This window comes from Drosophila virilis, chromosome 5 (assembly GCF_030788295.1).
Source record: "Drosophila virilis strain 15010-1051.87 chromosome 5, Dvir_AGI_RSII-ME, whole genome shotgun sequence".
Lineage (NCBI taxonomy): Eukaryota > Metazoa > Arthropoda > Insecta > Diptera > Drosophilidae > Drosophila > Drosophila virilis.
Genome location: NC_091547.1, coordinates 10060157 through 10079385, shown reverse-complemented (window position 1 = coordinate 10079385; position 19229 = coordinate 10060157). Strand labels below are relative to the sequence as shown.

At 44.8% G+C, this 19229-nt stretch overlaps 7 protein-coding genes across 51 annotated transcripts in view; 3 read left to right on the top strand and 4 right to left on the bottom strand.

Moving 5' to 3' along the window:
* Positions 1 to 1100, top strand: part of CAP (Cbl-associated protein) — a 40140-nt gene extending 39040 nt beyond the window's left edge. For all 26 annotated transcript variants that reach the window (XM_070209840.1, XM_070209848.1, XM_070209849.1 and 23 more), the window contains one exon: positions 64 to 1100. In XM_070209840.1, the coding sequence (XP_070065941.1) occupies positions 64 to 232 (169 nt within the window). In that variant the 3' untranslated portion in view covers positions 233 to 1100. The remainder of the gene's footprint in view (positions 1 to 63) is intronic.
* RNaseZ (ribonuclease Z) overlaps positions 1 to 4989 on the bottom strand; it is a 47727-nt gene extending 42738 nt beyond the window's left edge. Inside the window, exons 1-2 of one of the 2 annotated variants that reach the window (XM_002050492.4) lie at positions 3711 to 4989; positions 1441 to 2872 (exon numbers count right to left, since the gene is read on the bottom strand). In XM_002050492.4, the coding sequence (XP_002050528.2) occupies positions 1797 to 2872; positions 3711 to 4989 (2355 nt within the window). In that variant the 3' untranslated portion in view covers positions 1441 to 1796. Of the gene's footprint in view, positions 1 to 1440; positions 2873 to 3710 lie in introns of those variants that run through there. The other variant, XM_070209857.1, reaches the window with a different exon arrangement.
* Positions 4990 to 5362: 373 nt separating this feature from the next.
* On the top strand, positions 5363 to 6303 carry LOC6625058 (uncharacterized protein C16C10.8). Its single transcript, XM_002050493.4, has one exon. The coding sequence runs from the start codon at positions 5363 to 5365 to the stop codon at positions 6209 to 6211; it is 849 nt and encodes a 282-aa protein (XP_002050529.1). The 3' UTR covers positions 6212 to 6303.
* A 72-nt stretch (positions 6304 to 6375) lies between these two features.
* On the bottom strand, positions 6376 to 13648 carry Obp46a (Odorant-binding protein 46a). Its single transcript, XM_002050494.4, has 5 exons — positions 13521 to 13648; positions 7297 to 7470; positions 7127 to 7240; positions 6702 to 6858; positions 6376 to 6644 (listed from the first exon to the last, which is right to left on the bottom strand). The coding sequence occupies exons 2-5, from the start codon at positions 7393 to 7395 to the stop codon at positions 6436 to 6438; spliced, it is 579 nt and encodes a 192-aa protein (XP_002050530.1). The 5' UTR covers positions 7396 to 7470; positions 13521 to 13648; the 3' UTR covers positions 6376 to 6435.
* Ndg (Nidogen) lies at positions 9290 to 19132 on the top strand. The gene is made up of 10 exons (XM_002050495.4): positions 9290 to 9943; positions 12802 to 13281; positions 13536 to 14912; positions 15688 to 16101; positions 16164 to 16573; positions 16639 to 16796; positions 17913 to 18167; positions 18225 to 18399; positions 18462 to 18746; positions 18800 to 19132. Exons 1-10 carry the CDS (start codon positions 9707 to 9709, stop codon positions 19071 to 19073), a joined length of 4065 nt encoding a protein of 1354 aa, XP_002050531.1. The 5' UTR covers positions 9290 to 9706; the 3' UTR covers positions 19074 to 19132.
* LOC26530760 (uncharacterized) lies at positions 16790 to 17236 on the bottom strand. The gene has a single exon (XM_070209858.1). The coding sequence runs from the start codon at positions 17154 to 17156 to the stop codon at positions 16818 to 16820; it is 339 nt and encodes a 112-aa protein (XP_070065959.1). The 5' UTR covers positions 17157 to 17236; the 3' UTR covers positions 16790 to 16817.
* The window catches only part of SLO2 (slowpoke 2), a 156946-nt gene continuing 156686 nt past the window's right edge, over positions 18970 to 19229 (bottom strand). For all 19 annotated transcript variants that reach the window (XM_032435915.2, XM_070209856.1, XM_032435924.2 and 16 more), the window contains one exon: positions 18970 to 19088. The gene's annotated coding sequence lies outside the window, so the exon portion shown is untranslated. The remainder of the gene's footprint in view (positions 19089 to 19229) is intronic.

Here is a 19229-nt window from a genome sequence, read left to right as displayed (position 1 = left end):
TATCGAGCAAATATAATCAAAGATTCAATTAGTTAATTAATTTCTTGTACTTTGGAATCATAGTTATCGTGCGCTGTACAAATACCGACCACAAAACTCCGATGAGCTGGAGATCTTTGAGGGGGATCTGGTGCAGGTGCTGGAGAAGTGCGACGATGGCTGGTTCGTCGGCACTTCGCAGCGGACGGGCTGCTTTGGCACATTCCCCGGCAACTATGTGGAACGTGCCTGAAAACTCGAAATGGTGGAAAGAGCATTACGAACCGTTACGATATTTGTCTATTGCCTTGGCAACAAGTGGAGAGAAAAAAGGAAAGTAAATTGTGCAAGAAATTCAACTCTAAACTTATTGAGTTTGTAGTCCAAAGCCCAGCCAAGGTAAAAGCAATTATTAATTATTTATATGAATTATAAAACAATTGTTAAAAAAAAATCAATATCAGCTGCTTAATTTTGCCGATGTTTCTCTTATAATTTAAATAATGTACAACTATTTATTTATTTTTAAAGAAATGTTGAAATTATGTTTATTTATAAAAAAAAATACACAAAAATATTAACCAGAAGTTTGAACCACACAGCCCGCACACACACATACACACACACACACACATACACACCAAATATCCAAAAGTTGAAGCTAAGATATTTTTTTCTATAAACTTATTTTTTCGTTTACCTACTAATTTTAACTAGTCACAGCTAATTTCCAAAAAAAAAAAAATTAATTTGAAAAAAAAAAAACAAAAAAATATTATCAGAGAAATTGTTTATGATTTTTGCGTAGGAATCAAAACTGATTTTGCGCCATTTTAAAACGTTGAACACCAAGTGCCTTAAATATAAAATGTTAATTGACTAAAACGGAAAATAAATAAATAATTATATTTAATAATAAATGCATAAAAACAAGTGCCCTTCTGTTGTGTCGACAATGCTAATAAATTAATGTGCGATTATTATACATTTACATAATATTATTGAAAAACTAAATTTGTAATTTTACGAGCGTTTATTACACAGACACCTGTTGCAAGCGAATGCGTATTAAGTAAATAAAATAAACAAAACAAAACAAAAACAAAAAAAAAAAAAAATAATCATAATAAACCAACACCAAAAACAAATAAATTGTTTTCATTTCTAGTTATAAATACAATTTATTTATTGTAGGTTGTTTAACAATCAGCTTGAATGTAAATAGTGCAAGGGAAATTGTTTACACGTGGCAGTTATCAAGATTAAACGCTTTTTGTGGTTTATTATAAATATAAAATATAAATAAGTTACGTTTCTTAATTGTAATTATGTTTATACGATGCTTGCTTTATTGTGATTAAATATTTATGCAGCGTTAATTAGCAAAGGAAGTGGAATAAATATATTGAAATATTTTTGATATATATATATTTATAATAGAAAAATAAGAAACGAGCTGGCTTAAGTCATGACTTCAGGTTTATTCAGTTTTTTGGAGCTTAAATATTTTTTTAGTTTTCATTGATTTCGCGTATTCGATGCTAATAAATACATACCATGAGCCTTATCACAATTGAACAACTCGCATAAACGTTGTTTCAGTATATAATTTAATATATAATACCTAATACAGTTAGGAGTACCTTTACGTAAGTTCAGCTAAAGCAAGATTTTTCTTAAGTTTCCTTATCATGCCAGTTATCATAAATATCTTAACACAATTCGCAAGCTCGTATAAACAATGTCACAGATTTTATGGCAACATTTGGTTGCATACGATTTCTCGATATCTGTCACGTATAAACTAAAAGCTCAGATCACGTTTGTGCCAATTTGCGTTTTCTTTCCTGCTTGAGCTCGCGTTTGACCGCTCGCTGCTCCAGCTCCTCGGTGTACTCGGCGTACATGGCCAGCAGCGACGGATAGAGCTTGTGATAATGCTGCAGGTCATCCACGGTGACCTGCATATTGTCAAAGGCAATGGCCACGTGCTGCATATCCTCGCTGCTGGGCAGACGCGGGCATTTGGCATAGCGCTGCGAGAAGTGGGTCAGAATGATATGCTTGGCCTCCATATCCCGGCCCTGTTGTATGGCCTGTGAGATGGTGCTGTGCGTCTTGATGCGCGCCTCCTCCTCTAGGTCATCCTCCATGGTTGCCTCGTGTATCAGCACCGTCGAGTTGCGTCCCAGTTCCACTAGATCTGCACAGGGCATTGTGTCGCCGCTGTAGGTAACCTTAATGGGTGCCCCCTCGTGCTGCGCCTGCAGCGTGAGGCTCACGCCGAATGCATGCGGGCAATGCCGCACCAGGCAGGTGGCTATCGAGGCAATGCCCAGCTGGTCCACCTGCTCGCCGGCCAGCGGCTGCTCCAGCAGCTCGCCATTGCCCACCAACGTGTAGGCATCCGCGATGGACTCGATTTGACGATTGTAGAACTGCAGCCAGGGTTCGATCTGACGCGGCGCCAGGAGAAGTAACGGCGACGCCGGCGCCAAACGCTGTCGCTCGCGCAGCAGCCCAATGAGTCCAATGTGATGATCCGCATGTAGATGAGAAACATAAACCGCCTGCAGTTGTTGCATGACCTGCCGCGCACGCTCACGTCCATAGAGACGCACGATCTGGCCGTGGGTGCCCTCGCCGCAGTCGAGCAACATAAACGCCTCCGCGGCAGTCTGGATGAGAATGGAGCTCACGTTGCGGGTTTTATTGGGTATACAGGAGCCCGTGCCGAGGAATATGATGCGCGGATAGCTGTTGCTCGGCGTCTTCAATGTATCCCGGATGTCGGCCTGCAGCTGAGCGAGCAGCTCCGTGAAGCAGGGCACTGCATGCGTCTCATTGATGTACTCCTCGGGCGTCAGCTTGGCCTCCAGTGTGCGATCCAATCCTGTGGCGTAAAGATTTGCGAGTTCGGGATAAATTAATCAGGTTCCGTTCGGGATATTTGTTAATTAGATTCCATGAGTTGAAGCAAGCGTGGCAGTGTATGAAGCAGGTGGTGAATAGATGCAGGTGAGAAGCCGGATTCGAACGTGAAGAGAACAAATGTGAGCTTAAGACTAGAGATCGTGGGTAAGCAGAGCCGACGATCTTAAAGAAGGTTCACAATCGGAGAGAAGTTGAAGAGAAAACAGAAATATGGGAGTTCTCATATAGAAGAGTGTACCCCCTAAGAAAACTCCGAGAGCAAGAGCGAGTTTTGTAGATAGATTATCAAAAGAATTTCCATAAAGTTAAAATTTAGCGAGCTGCTGAGGAACACATAACCAAATAAATTCCAAATTATGGAAAGAAAAAAGGTTAAACGTTCCATTTATAGTGTTGAACCAAGCACCAAAAAAAAAACTCCAAGAACAATTGTTAAAAATATGTAAACATAAATTTTTGGTTGATAAAAAAATATCTACAATTTACCCAACTTTAAAAAAACATTTTCGCAAATGCATAATAAAATAGGAATCACTCCCAGTTTGGGACAATAAATAATAGATAAACAAAATAAAAGCCTGCGCTATGATCCCCAAAAGCTGGCATTATGTTATGGTATATATAGATATTCCCCAAAAATATATCTTGGGCATTTCATGTGATATAGCAAGAAGTTCCCATGTGAATATGTAAAAATTATTGGATTTTGATATGCGATATGATATGATAGGTGATGATATGATATGATATTTAATATGACACGACATGATATGATATAAATGATTCTTTTCACTCACCCTTTTTGGGCCTTAAATGAAAGCTGGTCATGGAAACAACGCCCTGTTCCGCTTGCTGCTTCATTTCCTTTATGGGCACCTCACTGTCTTCCTTTGGTTCCTCCGCCCCGTGTCCGTTTTCCAGCTTTGTTTTCTTGAGGCTGTGGCTAAGCTTCGTGCTCTGCCAGCTGTGTTGCAGGTCTGTGGACTCGGCGAGCAGTGGAAAGATGCGCGGCGCCAGCTGATGCAGCTGATATTGAATGCGATGTGCGGCCGCATAGCCAGAGAAGGGATTCTGCGGCGAATTGAGATAAATGTGCTGGGTGCCGGGCGAGAAGTTGGCCGCCATAAAGCTGCTATAATGCGCATTAACTACCAGCTCGGGTGGACTAAAGTGCACGACCAGCGCCACCTCAGTTAGCTCTGAGGCGGCTAGCTGTTTGTACTGCTCGGCCTGGGCCTGTAAGGAGCTAAGGTACTGCTCGCTGGGCACATCTATGAAGACAAAGGAGAGCGCCGTTTCGCCTGGCTCCGTTACATCCACCGAATACACAACTTTGCCGCAGGGCAGGGTCACATCCTGTCCATTTTTGAGCTGTCCCAGCAGCGGACCGGGCGGCACGCCTGCCTCCACGCACTTGACCAGATTGAGCGCGCCCGGCCGTGGCTTTAGCTTGCATATATAGCTGAGTACGGGCTGCGCTAGCTGCTGCTCGCTGCGCAGCACAACCGGCTGCACGGTCAGTATGGAGTCCTCAAACTGGGCGCCCAGTGTGCTGTCTATTGTTTGCATCTGCAGATTCTTGAGCACCACAAAGCGACGCATGCTCTGGAGCATGGTGTCCAGATGCGGTGGTCCATGCAGGCCCACATTGCGCACGCCCGCATCCTGTATGGTGAGCGCCAGGCCGGGCAGCCCGCCCACTGTTGTCCACGTGTTGCGTGTCACGAAGATGTGCTCCAGACGGGACAGACGCGTCTTGTGCTCGTGCGCCAGCCGCTGTGTGCCTTCGCCACAGTTGAACAGGTAACGGGACTGGTCGGTGAACAGATAAACAGCGCCGGGTGCTCCGTTGGCGCCTGCGCCCAGCACCTGCAGATTCACAGAGCCCGGCACGACAGAGCTCAACTTTTTGCGCAGCACATTCGGCTGGCGTTCGTATTTGAGTGGCGGCTTTTGCCCAAGCGTATCCTTGGCATCTGTTACTACTTGGCTACTCATCCTGATGCAATTTTCTGTCAAAGTGCGTAGCGTTCCATGCGGCGCGATTCGTTGCAATTTCAACATTGCCAGCCACATTTCGCGTTTACCGTGCGTGAATCAGCTGTTTGGCGGCTAGAGATGGCAAAAGTGCAAGGCTGTCGGACGAAAGCTCAATGCTACCACACTTGCCCACGGTTTTTCTACTTTAACAGAGCTGGCAGACGCGTATCGATAGTCAGACTACCGATATCATACACACAACAGTTACACAATAGTTGACTAGACTAAACAGATTGGCCACTTTTGCAGTCCCTTGTGAACGTATGAGGTCAACAGTGGCAGAACCGTTGAAAAAACAGAACGTTAATATCGCTGTCTAACTATCGATTAACGATATGCATAACACATACCAGAGCACGCACGTGGGACTCACCGCGTCTGCTTGTCCCGCTGGAAATCCTCAACAAAAATGGTTTTCTTTACATGCAACATTTGCGGCGAGTCCGTTAAAAAGCCATCTGTGGAGAAGCACTATCAGACACGATGCCGTGGAAAGACAAAAAACGTGTCGTGCATGGATTGCCTCAAAGATTTCTACGATGAGGAGTACGTTGCGCACACCAAGTGCATTTCGGAGGCACAGAAGTACTCCAACCAGAACTTTGTGCCCAAGGAGCCGAAGAACAAGAATGCCCAGAAACAAGAGAGCTGGATGGACATCATACGCGCCATACTGGACAGCAAAGAGTACGAGTTGACGGCGTCCGTGCGCAGCGCATTTCAGCGACTCCAGAGCGTGGACAATGTGCCCCGCAAGAAAGCAAAATTTGAGAATTTTGTGGGCAATTGCATGCGCATGCCTCGCCAGCAAGCAACCCAGGTGTGGGACATACTCGAGAAGGAGCTGAACAAAATGAAGGAGGCCAAGCAGGCGCAACTGGAGGCGGCCAAGGCTGTCAAGGTGGCAGAAGCTGCACAAGAGGAGCAGGAGCAGGAAGTGCCGCCCAAAAAGAAGTCCAAGCTCGAGAATGGCGCAGCGAAAGCAGCTGAACCAGCAGCAGAACCAGCTGCTGCTGCTGTGGCGGAGGAGACCGGCGAATTCGATTGGGCAGCGCAGCTGCTGAAGCTGGTGTCGAAGCAGCCCGATGGCATTTTCCTGGAGAAGCTCAGAAAGAAGCTGCTAAAGAAGTACACAAAGCACTTGGCCGTCACGGAGCTAAGCGAGAAGCAGGCAAAGAAATTTGACAAACGCTTTGACAAGCAGCTAAAAAAGTCGGATGCACTGCAGCTGGAGGGAGATCTGGTTAAGCCCGTCTAGCTACACATTAGTCTCTAGCGTAATTTAGCCCGTATGTAAACTATAAACGTTAGACCCCGATTAAATTTGTAAGCAACTGCCAACTCCTACAACTAGGTGAAATTCTTCATATATAGCTGCTACTTGGAGGCCGCCTGTGGCTGCCAAATCTTGTGCCGGGATACTTGCTCTTAACACTTGCCTTTATTACATCTGCAGACTGCAATAAGGTTGCCTCGCGGTGTCTATGCATATTTCAAATGTTGCATGCACTCGCGCAAAAAGTCGCGTGCGACACGGCATTGCGGCGTCTGGTGAAAACGCTTGGGCGGACACTTGAGGATCATCTCGTTGGCCACGCACTCCAGCACCAGGCCGGGATACGGATGACAGCCGTGCGGCGCCAGACGCTTGGCTAGCGACTGCACGCCCTTGTGACTCAGCAGCGTGAGAGCTGGAAAAGATTTGTTAAGGATTATTGGAGATTTGAGCAGCTGTTGGAGTTACGCACCATGCTTGCCGCACTTGACGTATGTCTCGTAGAGCAGCGCCTCATCCGCTGCGTCGGCCAGATCGCTCTCCAGATGCTCGCGCACGTTGCGCAAATTCAGCGATTGACGATTGGCGGCCAGAAATTCGGTGCTGTTGTACGTGCATTCGGCGGTGCACTGCAAGAGAGGGTATCTATTAGCTAAATAGAGTAAATGTTAAGTCAGATTAAGCAGACTTTCATTGGGCTATCTTTTCAGTCACCAAATAAGGCAGCTAAGCTTCTGATGATATTTCGACCCCACATCGTCTAGTCTAGGCTAACGTATAATTTTCCCCCGACTCAAATTGTTGTGAAGGGGATTCACTCTTAATCTCTTTTATACAATTGACCTAAGACTGCATAACCAGGGGAATTTACCTTGCCTAGCAAGGGAGGATACTCACGAACATAAAGATCTGTTCCTCCTGCTCGTTGGTGAAGTGTATCTTGTCGTGCCAGTCCGTTTGGCAGTCGCTAAACTGCGGCGTTTCGTAATGCAGTTCGCAGCAAAAGTCATGCTGGAAAGTGGAGAGCAAGTAAGAAAAGGTTCCATTTCCGCCTGCCCAAGCCTCACCATGGTATCTGTTGCATAGAGCTCACAATCCTCGTCCAGCTGTGGCTTCAGGAGCACCACTCGAAGCCAGAACAAGGCGCACAACAGTTTCAACCACATCGCAAACGTATTTTGGCAACAGCCAACGAAATGCGTGAGTTTTAAAGGCCGCCCCCGGCGGCTAATTGGGCGTAACTTAAAACAATTACGAAACTTTTAATAACGTGCTTAATTTAAGTTTTTAATTATTTAGCTTCAAATTACGGCAGCAGAGCAGATAATTAAGGTTGCTTTTAGATATGTTGGATCTGTGCCGACTATCCTATGCAGTTCCCAAGTGTTGCAGCGTTCCGCTCCAATTCCTGGAACGCAGTGCGACTCCCTGAAGATTAATGATGAAGGCTAGGCAACCATCCATCAGCGATCAAGCGGCACAGCTACTATATATATATATATATATATATATATATATATATATATGGATATGGATATATATGCTTGTGACAGACGCGCCCTGCTGCCAAATATAGTAAAAGGGAAAATCACTTTCGAGTTGGACACATACATATGATGGACTGATGGGAATGCACGCGGAAGCAACTGGCAGATGCCCCGCCCCTGCCCTTGCAACCAGCTGCAACTAATTAACCGAGAAATACATCATAAATAGCCCAAGTAGATGATCATTATTGTGCATGAAAAACCCAAAGACGATCACCATCAGCCCAGGCGCAGAAGTTCCCATTTGTTTATTTTTACGGAGCAGAGCCCGCAAAGGGAGAGCGATTGCGTCTGCGTCTGCCGAGCCGCTTCATGGTGGCATGCAGCACAGTCGCAGCCACGGCGAAGGCAATCAAGCGGCACGTGCCGCCTCCCGCCCGAAGTTCAATTCGGCGGAATTGGAACGCGCCTCAGCCTCAGTGTGGCTTTATTTTGATCCCAATTTTTGGGGTCGCCCTAAAATTACCACACCTTGTGGCTATCAACAAAACACACCTAGCATGTGCTACAGGAAAGGAGAGACTCTGATCTTCAGTTGTCTTGTCAGCATAAGTATGCTAGTTCTATGTGGCATAAGCTCATTAAAAAGTTTTCCTTACTATGACATAGGCAATGCTTTCATGAGATCATCAATGGACTTGTTGAAATACCTAAAACAATCCCAAGGTTTGTCTTCGAAAGACATCTGTAATTTTATGACTTTTAAGTGACTTTTAAGATATGATTTAAAATGTAGCAAATGGGAAGTTCTAATAAGTTTTCCTAGTAATTGTTGGTTAGTTCGGGTTCTAGCCTAAAAACAATTCAAACGAGTCGAACATGGATTTGATATAGAAAATTGGGTTTTGAATTCGCAAAATATAAACATTTTTTTTCATTAAATATAACTTATATTAATAAATTATTTCTTTCGCAATACGAAAACTTTTCATATAGAAACGTATTTCATTTGGAAATTTTGAAAAATTTAATGTAAAACCCAATCATTCCTCTACAAATTTTAATATAATCCTTTCCATATGGAAAAATATTTTTTTTAAATTCTTCTCAGTTTAGTTGAATGTTTGCAAAAATATTTCCGATCTTAATGCGTGTGGAACATAAATGTCAACAGCAAAGGGTCATAAATAAACAAGCAAATCAGGAAAAAATGTGGGGTCTTTTTGGATCAGTTCTTACATTCTTCATCTCTCTCTCACTCTCTCTCTCTCTCTCTCTCCCTCTCTGTCACTCTCTTTTCTCTCACTGACACTCGCTGTTAACTTTGGCCCTCTGCAGCGAATCTGCATCGGATGCCATTTGCATTAACAGCATGCATTTGCTGTGGATGCCATTTAGCATGCACTTAACATGCATGTTAACAGTTCCTGAAGACTCCAGGCACGCACACAAACACAAACATACACACACACACACACGCAGACATTTGTGTCTGTTAAATGTAACGGTCGGTCGAACCGAACCGAAGAGCATCCCACAGCGCAGAGCTGCGATTCAGTCAAGAATTTGTTGGCAGCGCGTGCGGTTCGCTTTGCTCGGCCGAAGAATCGAATCGAATCGAATCGAATCGAATTGAATCGAAAGCTAGAGAAGACAGGAGACAAGAGGCGATTGGTATCGCCGTTCCAAGACACAGTTCCAAAAAGAAAATATATATAGACATACGTATAGTGTAGCTATAGACGATAGATACTCAGTTGTCTGCCGGTTCGTTATTTATAAATTCGATATTTTTGGAACCAAAACGAGTTGCTTACATTACGCGCGCGCGTGTGTGTTTCACTGTGTGTGTGTGTGTGTGTGTGTGTGAAAATGCTGCTCGCAAAATTGTGAAACGCGCACAGAAAAATAATTAAAACAAGAATTTCTTAAAATTCAATTTAAGAAATTCGCATTTACATCAAATAATAGTCAAACTTTGCTCGTTGCAATGAAAACTGTTTACCAAAAATTCTGGCCGCTGCTGCTGCTGCTGCTGCTGCTGGGTCTGTGCCAGGTCAGAGGTCAATATGAGCATTACCTGGACAGTCTGCGCTCCAACGAGCTCTACGAATTTGTCGAGGACAGCGGCAGCATACAATATCTGGCCAAGGGCAACAGCGAACAGGCGCTGCTGCAATTGGAGCAGCCCATCAGTTTCTATGGCGAGAAATACGAACAGATCTTTGTGAGTATAAGACTATATAGTAGCTATATCTGTTCATATACACAATTTGTGCTGAATGAATTTTTGCATTCGCCCCACTGATAAGAACGCAGCGATAAGCTCAGAGGCCTATCAATAGGCCTCATACACATTGTTGCTTAGTTCAATAGTTTCTTTGTGTGTGTGTGTGTGTGTGTGTGTGTGTGTGTGTGTGTGTGTGTATGTGTTTGCGTGTGTGTGGGTGTGAGGGGTTGGGGGATTTATTAATAGCTGAAATCGACATTAATTTTCGGCAAAACATGACAGCCTCCGTCGCATTTCGACACACAAGATGCTGTGTAATCAACCTAATGTTGCTGGGCACAAAATATAAAAGTATCTGAAAGATACATTTCGCTGCTACGGCTAAAGCGCAAAACCAATTCGCACGCACTCAACCCGAATACCAGAAACATGACAAAAAAAAAATGATATATATAATAAAACACTTGGGGGGGTGGTCCATGGCAATCTTTTTAGGCACAGACGCTACAATAAATAGCCAACCCATTGATGTTCGCGATGATGTCGCTAGCCCGCCTTGGCACACACCCAAACTTTTAGCCGCCTTTTGTTTTTGAATACCCTAACTGAGCAGATTTTCAATTCGACAGGACATAAGCTATATAAATTTTGAATGATATTTATCGGATCGATAGCATCAGTATTAGCAGATAATGTGATCAATAATTGAAAAATATCTTTAGACAATTTTTAAATGACTACAAGACAAGGAAAAATTGAGATAAGTATAGCAGTTACTTTGACACAAGTTGGCCATTTTTTTTTTAAATAAAGTTTGTCAATGACTAATTACTATATCTTCGATATCATATAAATGCCATATGCCAAGAAAATATCGCGATAAATGTTTTAGTTTCTTCAGATAACTTGGCAAAAGTGAGTTTTTTTTTTTATGAAAAACTAGAAAAGCTATTTACAACTTCGACTTACCTAAAAATCTTATTTCATTTTTGTTTTGGTTTTCTAAAGAGTATTTATTCGTCGACAATCCTACGTGAAGGCATTTTACTTTGTGATTCTTGATTCTTTTGCTTGTTGAACATCTAAAAATTATGATCTGCTCTTAGCGCAGCGTCGAGGCGAAAGTGTCGCCTATTTTTGTTAGTTAATTAACTGAATTTATGTGTCTGACGTCGAAAAATAGCACGCGGCACAAAATGTGTGGCATTATTATGGCCATAGAAATGCATAAATATTCGAGAACTCTTTTGACCAGAAATAACCAAAGCGTCTTTTTTCCAGCTGAAGCACATTATTCAGTTTTATTATTGTTGAACCCATCAATGTTCAATACTATTAATAGATGTGTCCGAATCTTTACGAGTTAGAAAATAAGGAATTAAAATTTGGAAATTGAGGTTACGCGGTTGAATTTATTTTAAAATCGAAATTCAGGTGAATGCGAAGCAACAAATATATCAATATTTCCAACTCTATATACATAAGGGTTTATTCTCGAAGTAACAATTTAACTAAAGCCAACAAATAGCAGTGGGTTGCCAGTTCAAATCCACTGTCTGAGGTTGACTCCTTTCAAGGTCAAGAGAAGTCGAGTAATTTCCTTTGATAAAAGATAAGTCAAATAGGATTTATGCCTGATCTTACGTTGTGCTGCCTGTAAAACTTTTAAGAATGGGGCAAAACGTATAATAGACGAAGAAGAATAGAAAAGGATAGAAGATGGAAGTGTGAATGAGAACTACTTCAGATCTATATTTAAAACTGCATCTCAATATGTATACCCATAGAGAACAGAGTTAAAGGAAACGAAGAAGTATCTTGGCCTAGGAAATAGGCAAAATATAAAGTGGGACTACAATTGGTCATTTTACGAGCAGATTTAAAAGCAATAATGTTCACATAAATTTTTAAAAATGATCCAGTTTTTATAGTCTTGTAATAAGTTAATAATCAGCATATTGTTGAGTTTTTTTTGGCAATAAAATGTACCTTAGTTATCCTGCGCCAACGAAGTGCATTGACCCAAAGATGAAACAACTATTTTAAATATAAATTGCATTTTTCTTGATTTTCTGCTTGTCTTATATTCAACTGACACATGTATTTTAATTAGCTGTGCTTATATAAACACCATAAAAAGTCTGCCAAATATTTTTCATAATAAATACTAAATAAATTAGCTGATAAAATGCTTAAATACCTGAATAGCCACGACTCTGCACAGCTTCACTTCTTTGTGTAGCTATGGCAAATATTTCGACACTTTTCAACCTGCTGAGCTGAAGATGAAGTGCAGCATTCCGTGGTTGTAATTACAAACACACCTGTGCTCCAGTTCCGAAAAAATTCCAAATACATTTGTTTATTTAGGAAAAATTAATTCACTCGTTGAGTTAAAAATAAAAATGCGCAACGCTGCAAAGTTGTGCAATTGAAAAATGGGAGTTGGGAATGAGAATGTGAATGTGAACAAATTCCAATTGGCATGCCAATTGGAGTGAAAGAGCTGTGTAAACAGGAGCAGGTCACGCAGCTGGATAGCATCGGCGGGTGGCACAAAAGAGTCTTTTGTTGTTTTTTTTTTCTAGTGCTAATTTTAGAGGCGTGTTGCGGCTGCCGACAGGCAACTCAATTAAGAAAGTCATTAGAGGAGAAAGAGGGAGGGAGGAAGTTCTCTCTAATGATCATTGAGGCGCGCTTGTTAATGATTTGTTGTTGTTTAGTTTCCGCCAGGCGCATTTGCCGTTAAATGTTAAGTGGCCTGTTGGCACTTCACACAAGAACCGGCTAATTGATGCGCCATATGCACTTCCTTTTCCCAAGCATCCACTTCACTGCCCATTCCTTTCTTGCAGATCAACACGAATGGCATATTGACATTTAACGTGGAGTTCGCCGAGTACTTGAATCAGCCCTTTCCGCTCGAGTATCCCTCGATAGCGGCCTTCTACTCGAACGTGGACACCAGCAACAGCGGCGACGATAGCTCCATTTCGCTGTTCGAGACGCACGATCCCGACTCCCTGAACCGTGCCCAGCAGCTGGTGCGCTATGCGTACAGCGATTGGACGGACTTCGAGGCCAGGCAACTGATTGTCGCCACCTGGCGCAATGTGGGCTACTTTAACTCCAAGACGGACAGACTGAACACCTTCCAGGTGGCCCTCATTGTCGGCGACTCGCAGACATTTGTGCAGTTCATCTACCCGCAGGGCGGACTCAACTGGCTGCAGGGCGAGGCCGGCGAGCTGGGATTGCCCGATATACGCGCCCAGGCGGGCTTCGTTGCCGAAGATGGACGCTATTACAATCTGAACGGTTCCGGCTCGGAGAATGTAAGTTCAACAACCAATTAACTAACAATTAGCAGAAGATAAATCTACAAAGCTAAAAATATCTATTGGACCTCAAACATTTTTAAAATGCCTTTAAAGATCTCCAGAACCTAATATAATTTCATATATGCTAAAAAGTTGTTCTCTTTGCTTTAAATCAAGTTTAAAGTGGCTTTCGGATCAGACAAAAATATTCTTCCTATTACAAGAAAATACTCTAGTAAATATATAATTCCTACCTTTCATTTGTCCAGGCACGTTTCCTTAGCGAGAGCACCAATTTGGGTGTGGCCGGCGTCTGGCTTTTCCAGGTGGCGCCACTGAATCCCGGCGAGAATGTGCTGGCGCCCAACAATCTGGAGACACGCACCGAGTCCCCGGCACTGGCACAAAGCTGCAACGGCAATGGACACCAGTGCGACAGCCATGCCCAGTGCTATGACAAGTCCGAGGGCTATTGCTGCGTCTGCGAGCCCGGCTACTATGGCAACGGACGCTCCTGTCTGGCCAATGATCTGCCCATGCGCGTGACCGGCACACTGACTGGCCAGTTAAATGGCCAGGCCGTGGATGAGGAGGCCAAGCTGCAGTCCTATGTGGTGACCACAGATGCACGCACCTACACGACCATCAATCCGGTGAGCGCCGAGCAGGCGGCACAGCTGCGTCTGGTCCTGCCGCTGCTGACCACCGTCGGGTGGCTCTTTGCCAAGTCGATCAACGGGGCGGCCAATGGCTATGAGCTAACAGGAGGCAGGTATGAGCACATCTCGCGCATCCAGTACGAGACGGGCGAGCTGCTGCTAATCAACCAGACTTTCGAGGGATTGAACTACTGGGATCAGCTATCCGTCAAGATCGAGCTGTCGGGCGCGGTGCCGCGCGTATCGCCTAGCGCCACGCTGCATCTGCCGGACTATACGGAGGAGTATCGCTTTGTGCGACCCGGCGAGCTGCAGTCGCTGCAGTCCCATCAGCTGGAGCTGGTCGAGGAACAGCGCGTGATTGGCTTCCAGGTGGATCAGCGGATTGTCTATCAGAGCTGCCTGCGCGACGACGATGCCGATCCCACGGACCGCAGTGTCCTGCAAAAGGTCTCCAAGATCGCCCTCGATTTCTTTGAGCGGGATCAGGCGCTGCGCACCAGCGCTGTCAGCAAGATTGGCGTCGATGCCGAGTCCAATGCCTGCACCGACGGCAGCGTCCAGTGCGGCGACAATGCCGTATGTGTGCCCTACGAAGATACCTATCGCTGCGACTGCCGACATGGTTATGCCGCCCAGCTGGACGAGCGCGGCGCCGAGCTCTGCATCGACTTGGACGAGTGCGCCCTGGGCAGCCATGTCTGCGATGAGAATGCGCTCTGCTCCAACAACGATGGCGGCTTCAGCTGTGTCTGCCTCGAAGGCTACGAGGGCAATGGCTATCGTTGTCTGCGCAACAATTCGGCCGACAATATCGAGTACTCCACTCCCTCGGAGCCACCAGTTGACAGCTCCCAGGGCTATCCCACGGAGGAGGATCAACAGCAGCAGCAGGCTCGACCACAGGAGCCCAACCACGAGCAGTCGGGCGAACATGTCGACTATCCACCAAACCAGGGCAACGGACAGCATTTGGATGAGTGCTACGTAAGTGACAAGATTGCATTTCTATAATTATAAACTTTTTGTCAGATAATATCCTAGATCGAAGATCTATAAATTAATTTAATTTTATTTTATTTTAAAGATTTGTTAGATGACCTTACACGTAAATCTTACCCTAGCTCGTTAGAACTCTGCTCGACTGCAAAATACCCTGTCAATTGATATTATTTCCAGAATGATTATGCAACTGCCTTTAGATCTATTTATGCCCCATAATAATCAACAATAATTTAACTTAGTCCCTTGTTTTCATATAAGCCCGACAATATAGACAGACGGAAATAGGGAAGTGCTCGGACATGCCTCCTTTTGCGTCATTTTTGGAAAAACTATGACATCCTGCCTACCTATTTTCAATGGATACACGATATGAGTCGACTCGAGGTTTGGGTTATTCCTGCTTAAACCCAATTTATTTCATTTAATACAATTTATAAATAAATATCAATGGACAAGTTTTTCATTATTCAAAAATATTTGCACATGTTCGATATTATGTAATTATTTACCTCTACAACACAATTATATTATTTCGCGTTTATTTAGGCAGAGTCTTGAATTTTGAGAATTCATGTCCTTTAATGCTAGTTCCCCTCAATACATTATTTCTAGAAAAAAACAGGTTTCCTTTTTTTTCAGAACATTGTGTGGCCCGTAAGGAATTTGCATATTTGTAAAATAAAATCTAACCTACAATTCACCCGCTGAGAATTTAGGAATCGATAATAGTATATTTTTGGATTTTGTTTTCTTGCAGAGCTGCTCGCCGGACGCGGACTGTTACGAGGGACGTTGCGGCTGTCGCGAAGGCTTCTCCGGAGATGGCTATAGCTGTGTGAATATCTGTGGCCACGATGAGGTGTTCGAACATGGACGCTGTGTGCCTATATTGCTGGACGAGCACGAGGTGGAGCCCCGCTGCAATATACTGGGCGACTGCACCTGCCCCGAGGGCTATGAGCTGAGCGAGGAGAGTCGCACTTGCCGCTATGCGGGCGGCTACGATGTGGATAATAGCGAGGATCTGTTGCCCTGCGATGTGGACTCCAATTGTCATATCAATGCACGCTGCTCCTGGTGGGAGCATCAGCTGCGTCACATTTGCACCTGCAACGAAGGCTACAGCGGCGACGGCTACAACTGCGATCCCATCGAGGAGTCCTGCGCAATCGTAAGGCATATCATCCGTCTCTGCCAAAAGTATATCCAATTTAAGCTGTGCTTCGTTTCCAGAAACCAGACATCTGCGACACGCATGCCACCTGCAGCTACAGCGATCAGCTGGGCAAATCCGAGTGCGTCTGCGAGCGCGGCTACACGGGCGATGGACATCGCTGCCAACTGGCGCCCGAGTGCGACGGCGCCGAGCAGTGCGGCGAGAACGCCCATTGTGATGGCGGCGTCTGTCAGTGCAACGAAGCCTACGAGCGGGACGTGAGCGACCGCTGTGTGCCCACCGGGCGCTGCGGCAGCGTCTATTGTGGCTCCAATGCCATCTGCAAGTGGGATGAGGCGCTGGGCGTGCAGTTCTGTGATTGCATCGATGGCTATCAGGGCGACGCGTTGGCCGGCTGTCTCAGCATACCCATACCCTGTAATCTGCGCAACAATTGCGGCATTCACGCTACCTGTGAGCCCACCGAGTGAGTTGAAGGTTCCTGGCCATTCTTATAGCCCATTTTCATTTCCCATTTACCCATTTGCTTAGGGATCCTGCGAACTATACGTGCCAGTGCAACGCTGGCTATCGCGGCGATGGCTATGTCTGCATCGAGGAGCAGAATTGCCTTAACAATCCCACCCTCTGCGATATGAATGCCAAATGCCACTCGACCAACTCGGGTCTGGTCTGCGTCTGCAATCCAGGTGAGTTTGGCAGTTTCCTTCTCAGTTATCGTTTTTCTTGTGTCGCGGCACACGATCCTCCGGGCACGGTGTGCACGAGTTGATGAACACAAAGCTAAAGATTGCCAGGGCCAGCACCACGTTCAGATAGCCATTGTTGCGATCCCAGGTCAGCGGATGCATAAAGAACTCGCGCATCGACTGTAATGTGGTCGTCTTTTTGCGGTACTGATCCACCCTTTGCACATAGTTACGCTGCTGGCTCTGCACCGCCCACCTGGCCGCGTTGGCCTTAACGATCGGAGAAGCCGGTTGATTCATGATCCGTACCATGCCAAGCCGCGTGACCTTTGTTAGCAAACTCTGCACAGGGTTCATCATGTTGCTAAGCTTTTAATTGTTTTTAAGTTTATGCTACCAAAAAATATAATAACGACAAATTTTGTGATGAAATGAAACCGGATCTGATGTGTGCCTGTGTGTAGTCGCCCTGGCTATCGGCTTGAATATAAAAACAGCGCCAACTATGTCTATTCATAAGCTGTATAGTATTATAGTATTATTTAAAATTGAAGAAATCTAAATACTTTAGCAATTACTAGTTTTCGTGGGGTAATTACTTGGAATTACCTTTGGTAATCCAAAAATTCAAGAAATTCATAAATAACAGCGACGAATATTGAAAATTAAAAATATTTGCAATTCTCCAATTACCTTCAACTACTCTGTTAAGTAATTACTTTTAATTAACTGTATCTAAATACGCAGACAAGCGTTTTTTAGTTTTCCCTTTGTAGTTATTTAGAGCATGATACAAAACAAAAATCAATATACTAGGAAATTCAAATAAAAGTGAGAAACTAAGTAGTAGAAATATACATACAGAAATATTTATATATATAGACAAGACTGTTGATATAGATCAGGAACTTATACAGTCTCAAAAAATGGGTTTAAGCAGGCATTTTTGAAAAAAGGCAATGGAATGTTTGTTAACTAAATTCCATTTCTTTAAATTTTAAATTTCATAGCAAATTTTTTGCTTCGAATAATATCAAAAGCTTATCGCATTCTTTTTCTTAAACGTTAAAAACTGTTTGAAACTTACCCGTTTAATCATTAATTGTACATTCCAAGGTTTCTATGGCAATGGCTCCGTTTGCTTTGAGCGTCAACAACATGACTCGAACTTCCTGATTGTCAGCCAGGGCGTGGTCATAGTGCGTGTGCCGCTAAATGGACGCGATGTGCAGCCCATCAAAGTGGCCTCGATGGCCATTGGCCTGGACAAGGACTGTGTGGAGGGACGCGTCTACTGGGGCGACATTTCGGCCAAGAAGATCATCAGCGCCAAATACGACGGCACAGATGAGCGCATTTTCATAAGCACAGGTAACAAGCACAGGTAACAAGCTCCTAAGCTAGCTCTGATAATCCAATCCATTGCAGACATTGAATCACCTGAGGGCATTGCCATTGATGTCATCTCGCGCCGACTATACTGGACGGACTCGGTGAAGGATACCATTGAGGTGGCCAGCCTGGATGATCCCACGCTACGCGCTGTCATCATAAACAAGCAGCTGGTGAATCCACGTGGCATTGCCGTGGATCCCTACAGAGAGTGAGTGCAGCAAATGAAGGCTTGTGTTGGGTTGTGCTTTAAAACGTTGGTGCGCTTTTTAGGAAACTCTACTGGTCCGACTGGGATCGCTCAAACCCAAAGATAGAGTACTCCGATCTGGATGGCACTGGCCGGGAGCTGTTGCTGGGCGCCGATGCCGTCAAGCTGCCCAACTCGCTGGTGGTGCTCGAGCACAGCGGAGAGCTCTGCTATGCGGACGCAGGCACCAAGAAGGTGGAGTGCATCAGTGCACAGAGCCGCCAGATACGCACCATATCCCAGGAACTCTCCTATCCCTTCGGTCTGACCTTTACGCAGGATCAATTCTACTGGACCGACTGGACAACGTAGGTGCCATCCACAGTATAAGCTGCATCTTCTAAATACCTCTCCTTTCCAGCAAGAAACTGGAGAGCGTGGACAGCGCCGGCGTACGCCAGAAGCCCATACAGACGCCCTTCTTTGGCAGCCACAAGATGTACGGCATGACCGCCGTCGAGCAGAACTGCCCGCAGTACCAGAGCCAGTGCCAGATCAATAACGGTGGCTGCACCGATGCACGCCTCTGCCTGGTCAACCGGAAGGCGCCCTCCGGCAAGAGCTGCAAGTGCACCAGTGCCTCCGCCAGCTGCACCGTGGCCACGCCCTACGCCATTGTAACGCCACGCAAATGAAGCCCAAGTCTGGGACTAAAATTAAATTAATTGAAAATCAAAAAAAAAAAAAAAACAAACTATAAAATTAAAGGAAATACTATTTTTGTATACGCATATCAAAGAAATATAACTAAGAACAGGAATCCAGAACCAAAGCAAACGGAAACATAATAA

Coding starts and splice junctions, on each gene's coding strand:
- LOC6625058 (XM_002050493.4), top strand. CDS start 5,363: ATGGTTTTCTTTACATGCAACATTTGCGGCGAGTCCGTTAAAAAGCCA.
- Obp46a (XM_002050494.4), bottom strand. CDS start 7,395: ATGTGGTTGAAACTGTTGTGCGCCTTGTTCTGGCTTCGAGTGGTGCTC. Junction 7,241..7,296: donor TCTATGCAACAGATACCATG/GTGAGGCTTGGG, acceptor TCCACTTTCCAG/CATGACTTTTGCTGCGAACT. Junction 6,859..7,126: donor AGGAACAGATCTTTATGTTC/GTGAGTATCCTC, acceptor CCTCTCTTGCAG/TGCACCGCCGAATGCACGTA.
- Ndg (XM_002050495.4), top strand. CDS start 9,707: ATGAAAACTGTTTACCAAAAATTCTGGCCGCTGCTGCTGCTGCTGCTG. Junction 16,102..16,163: donor TCGAGGAGTCCTGCGCAATC/GTAAGGCATATC, acceptor CTTCGTTTCCAG/AAACCAGACATCTGCGACAC. Junction 16,797..17,912: donor GGTCTGCGTCTGCAATCCAG/GTGAGTTTGGCA, acceptor GTACATTCCAAG/GTTTCTATGGCAATGGCTCC.
- LOC26530760 (XM_070209858.1), bottom strand. CDS start 17,156: ATGATGAACCCTGTGCAGAGTTTGCTAACAAAGGTCACGCGGCTTGGC.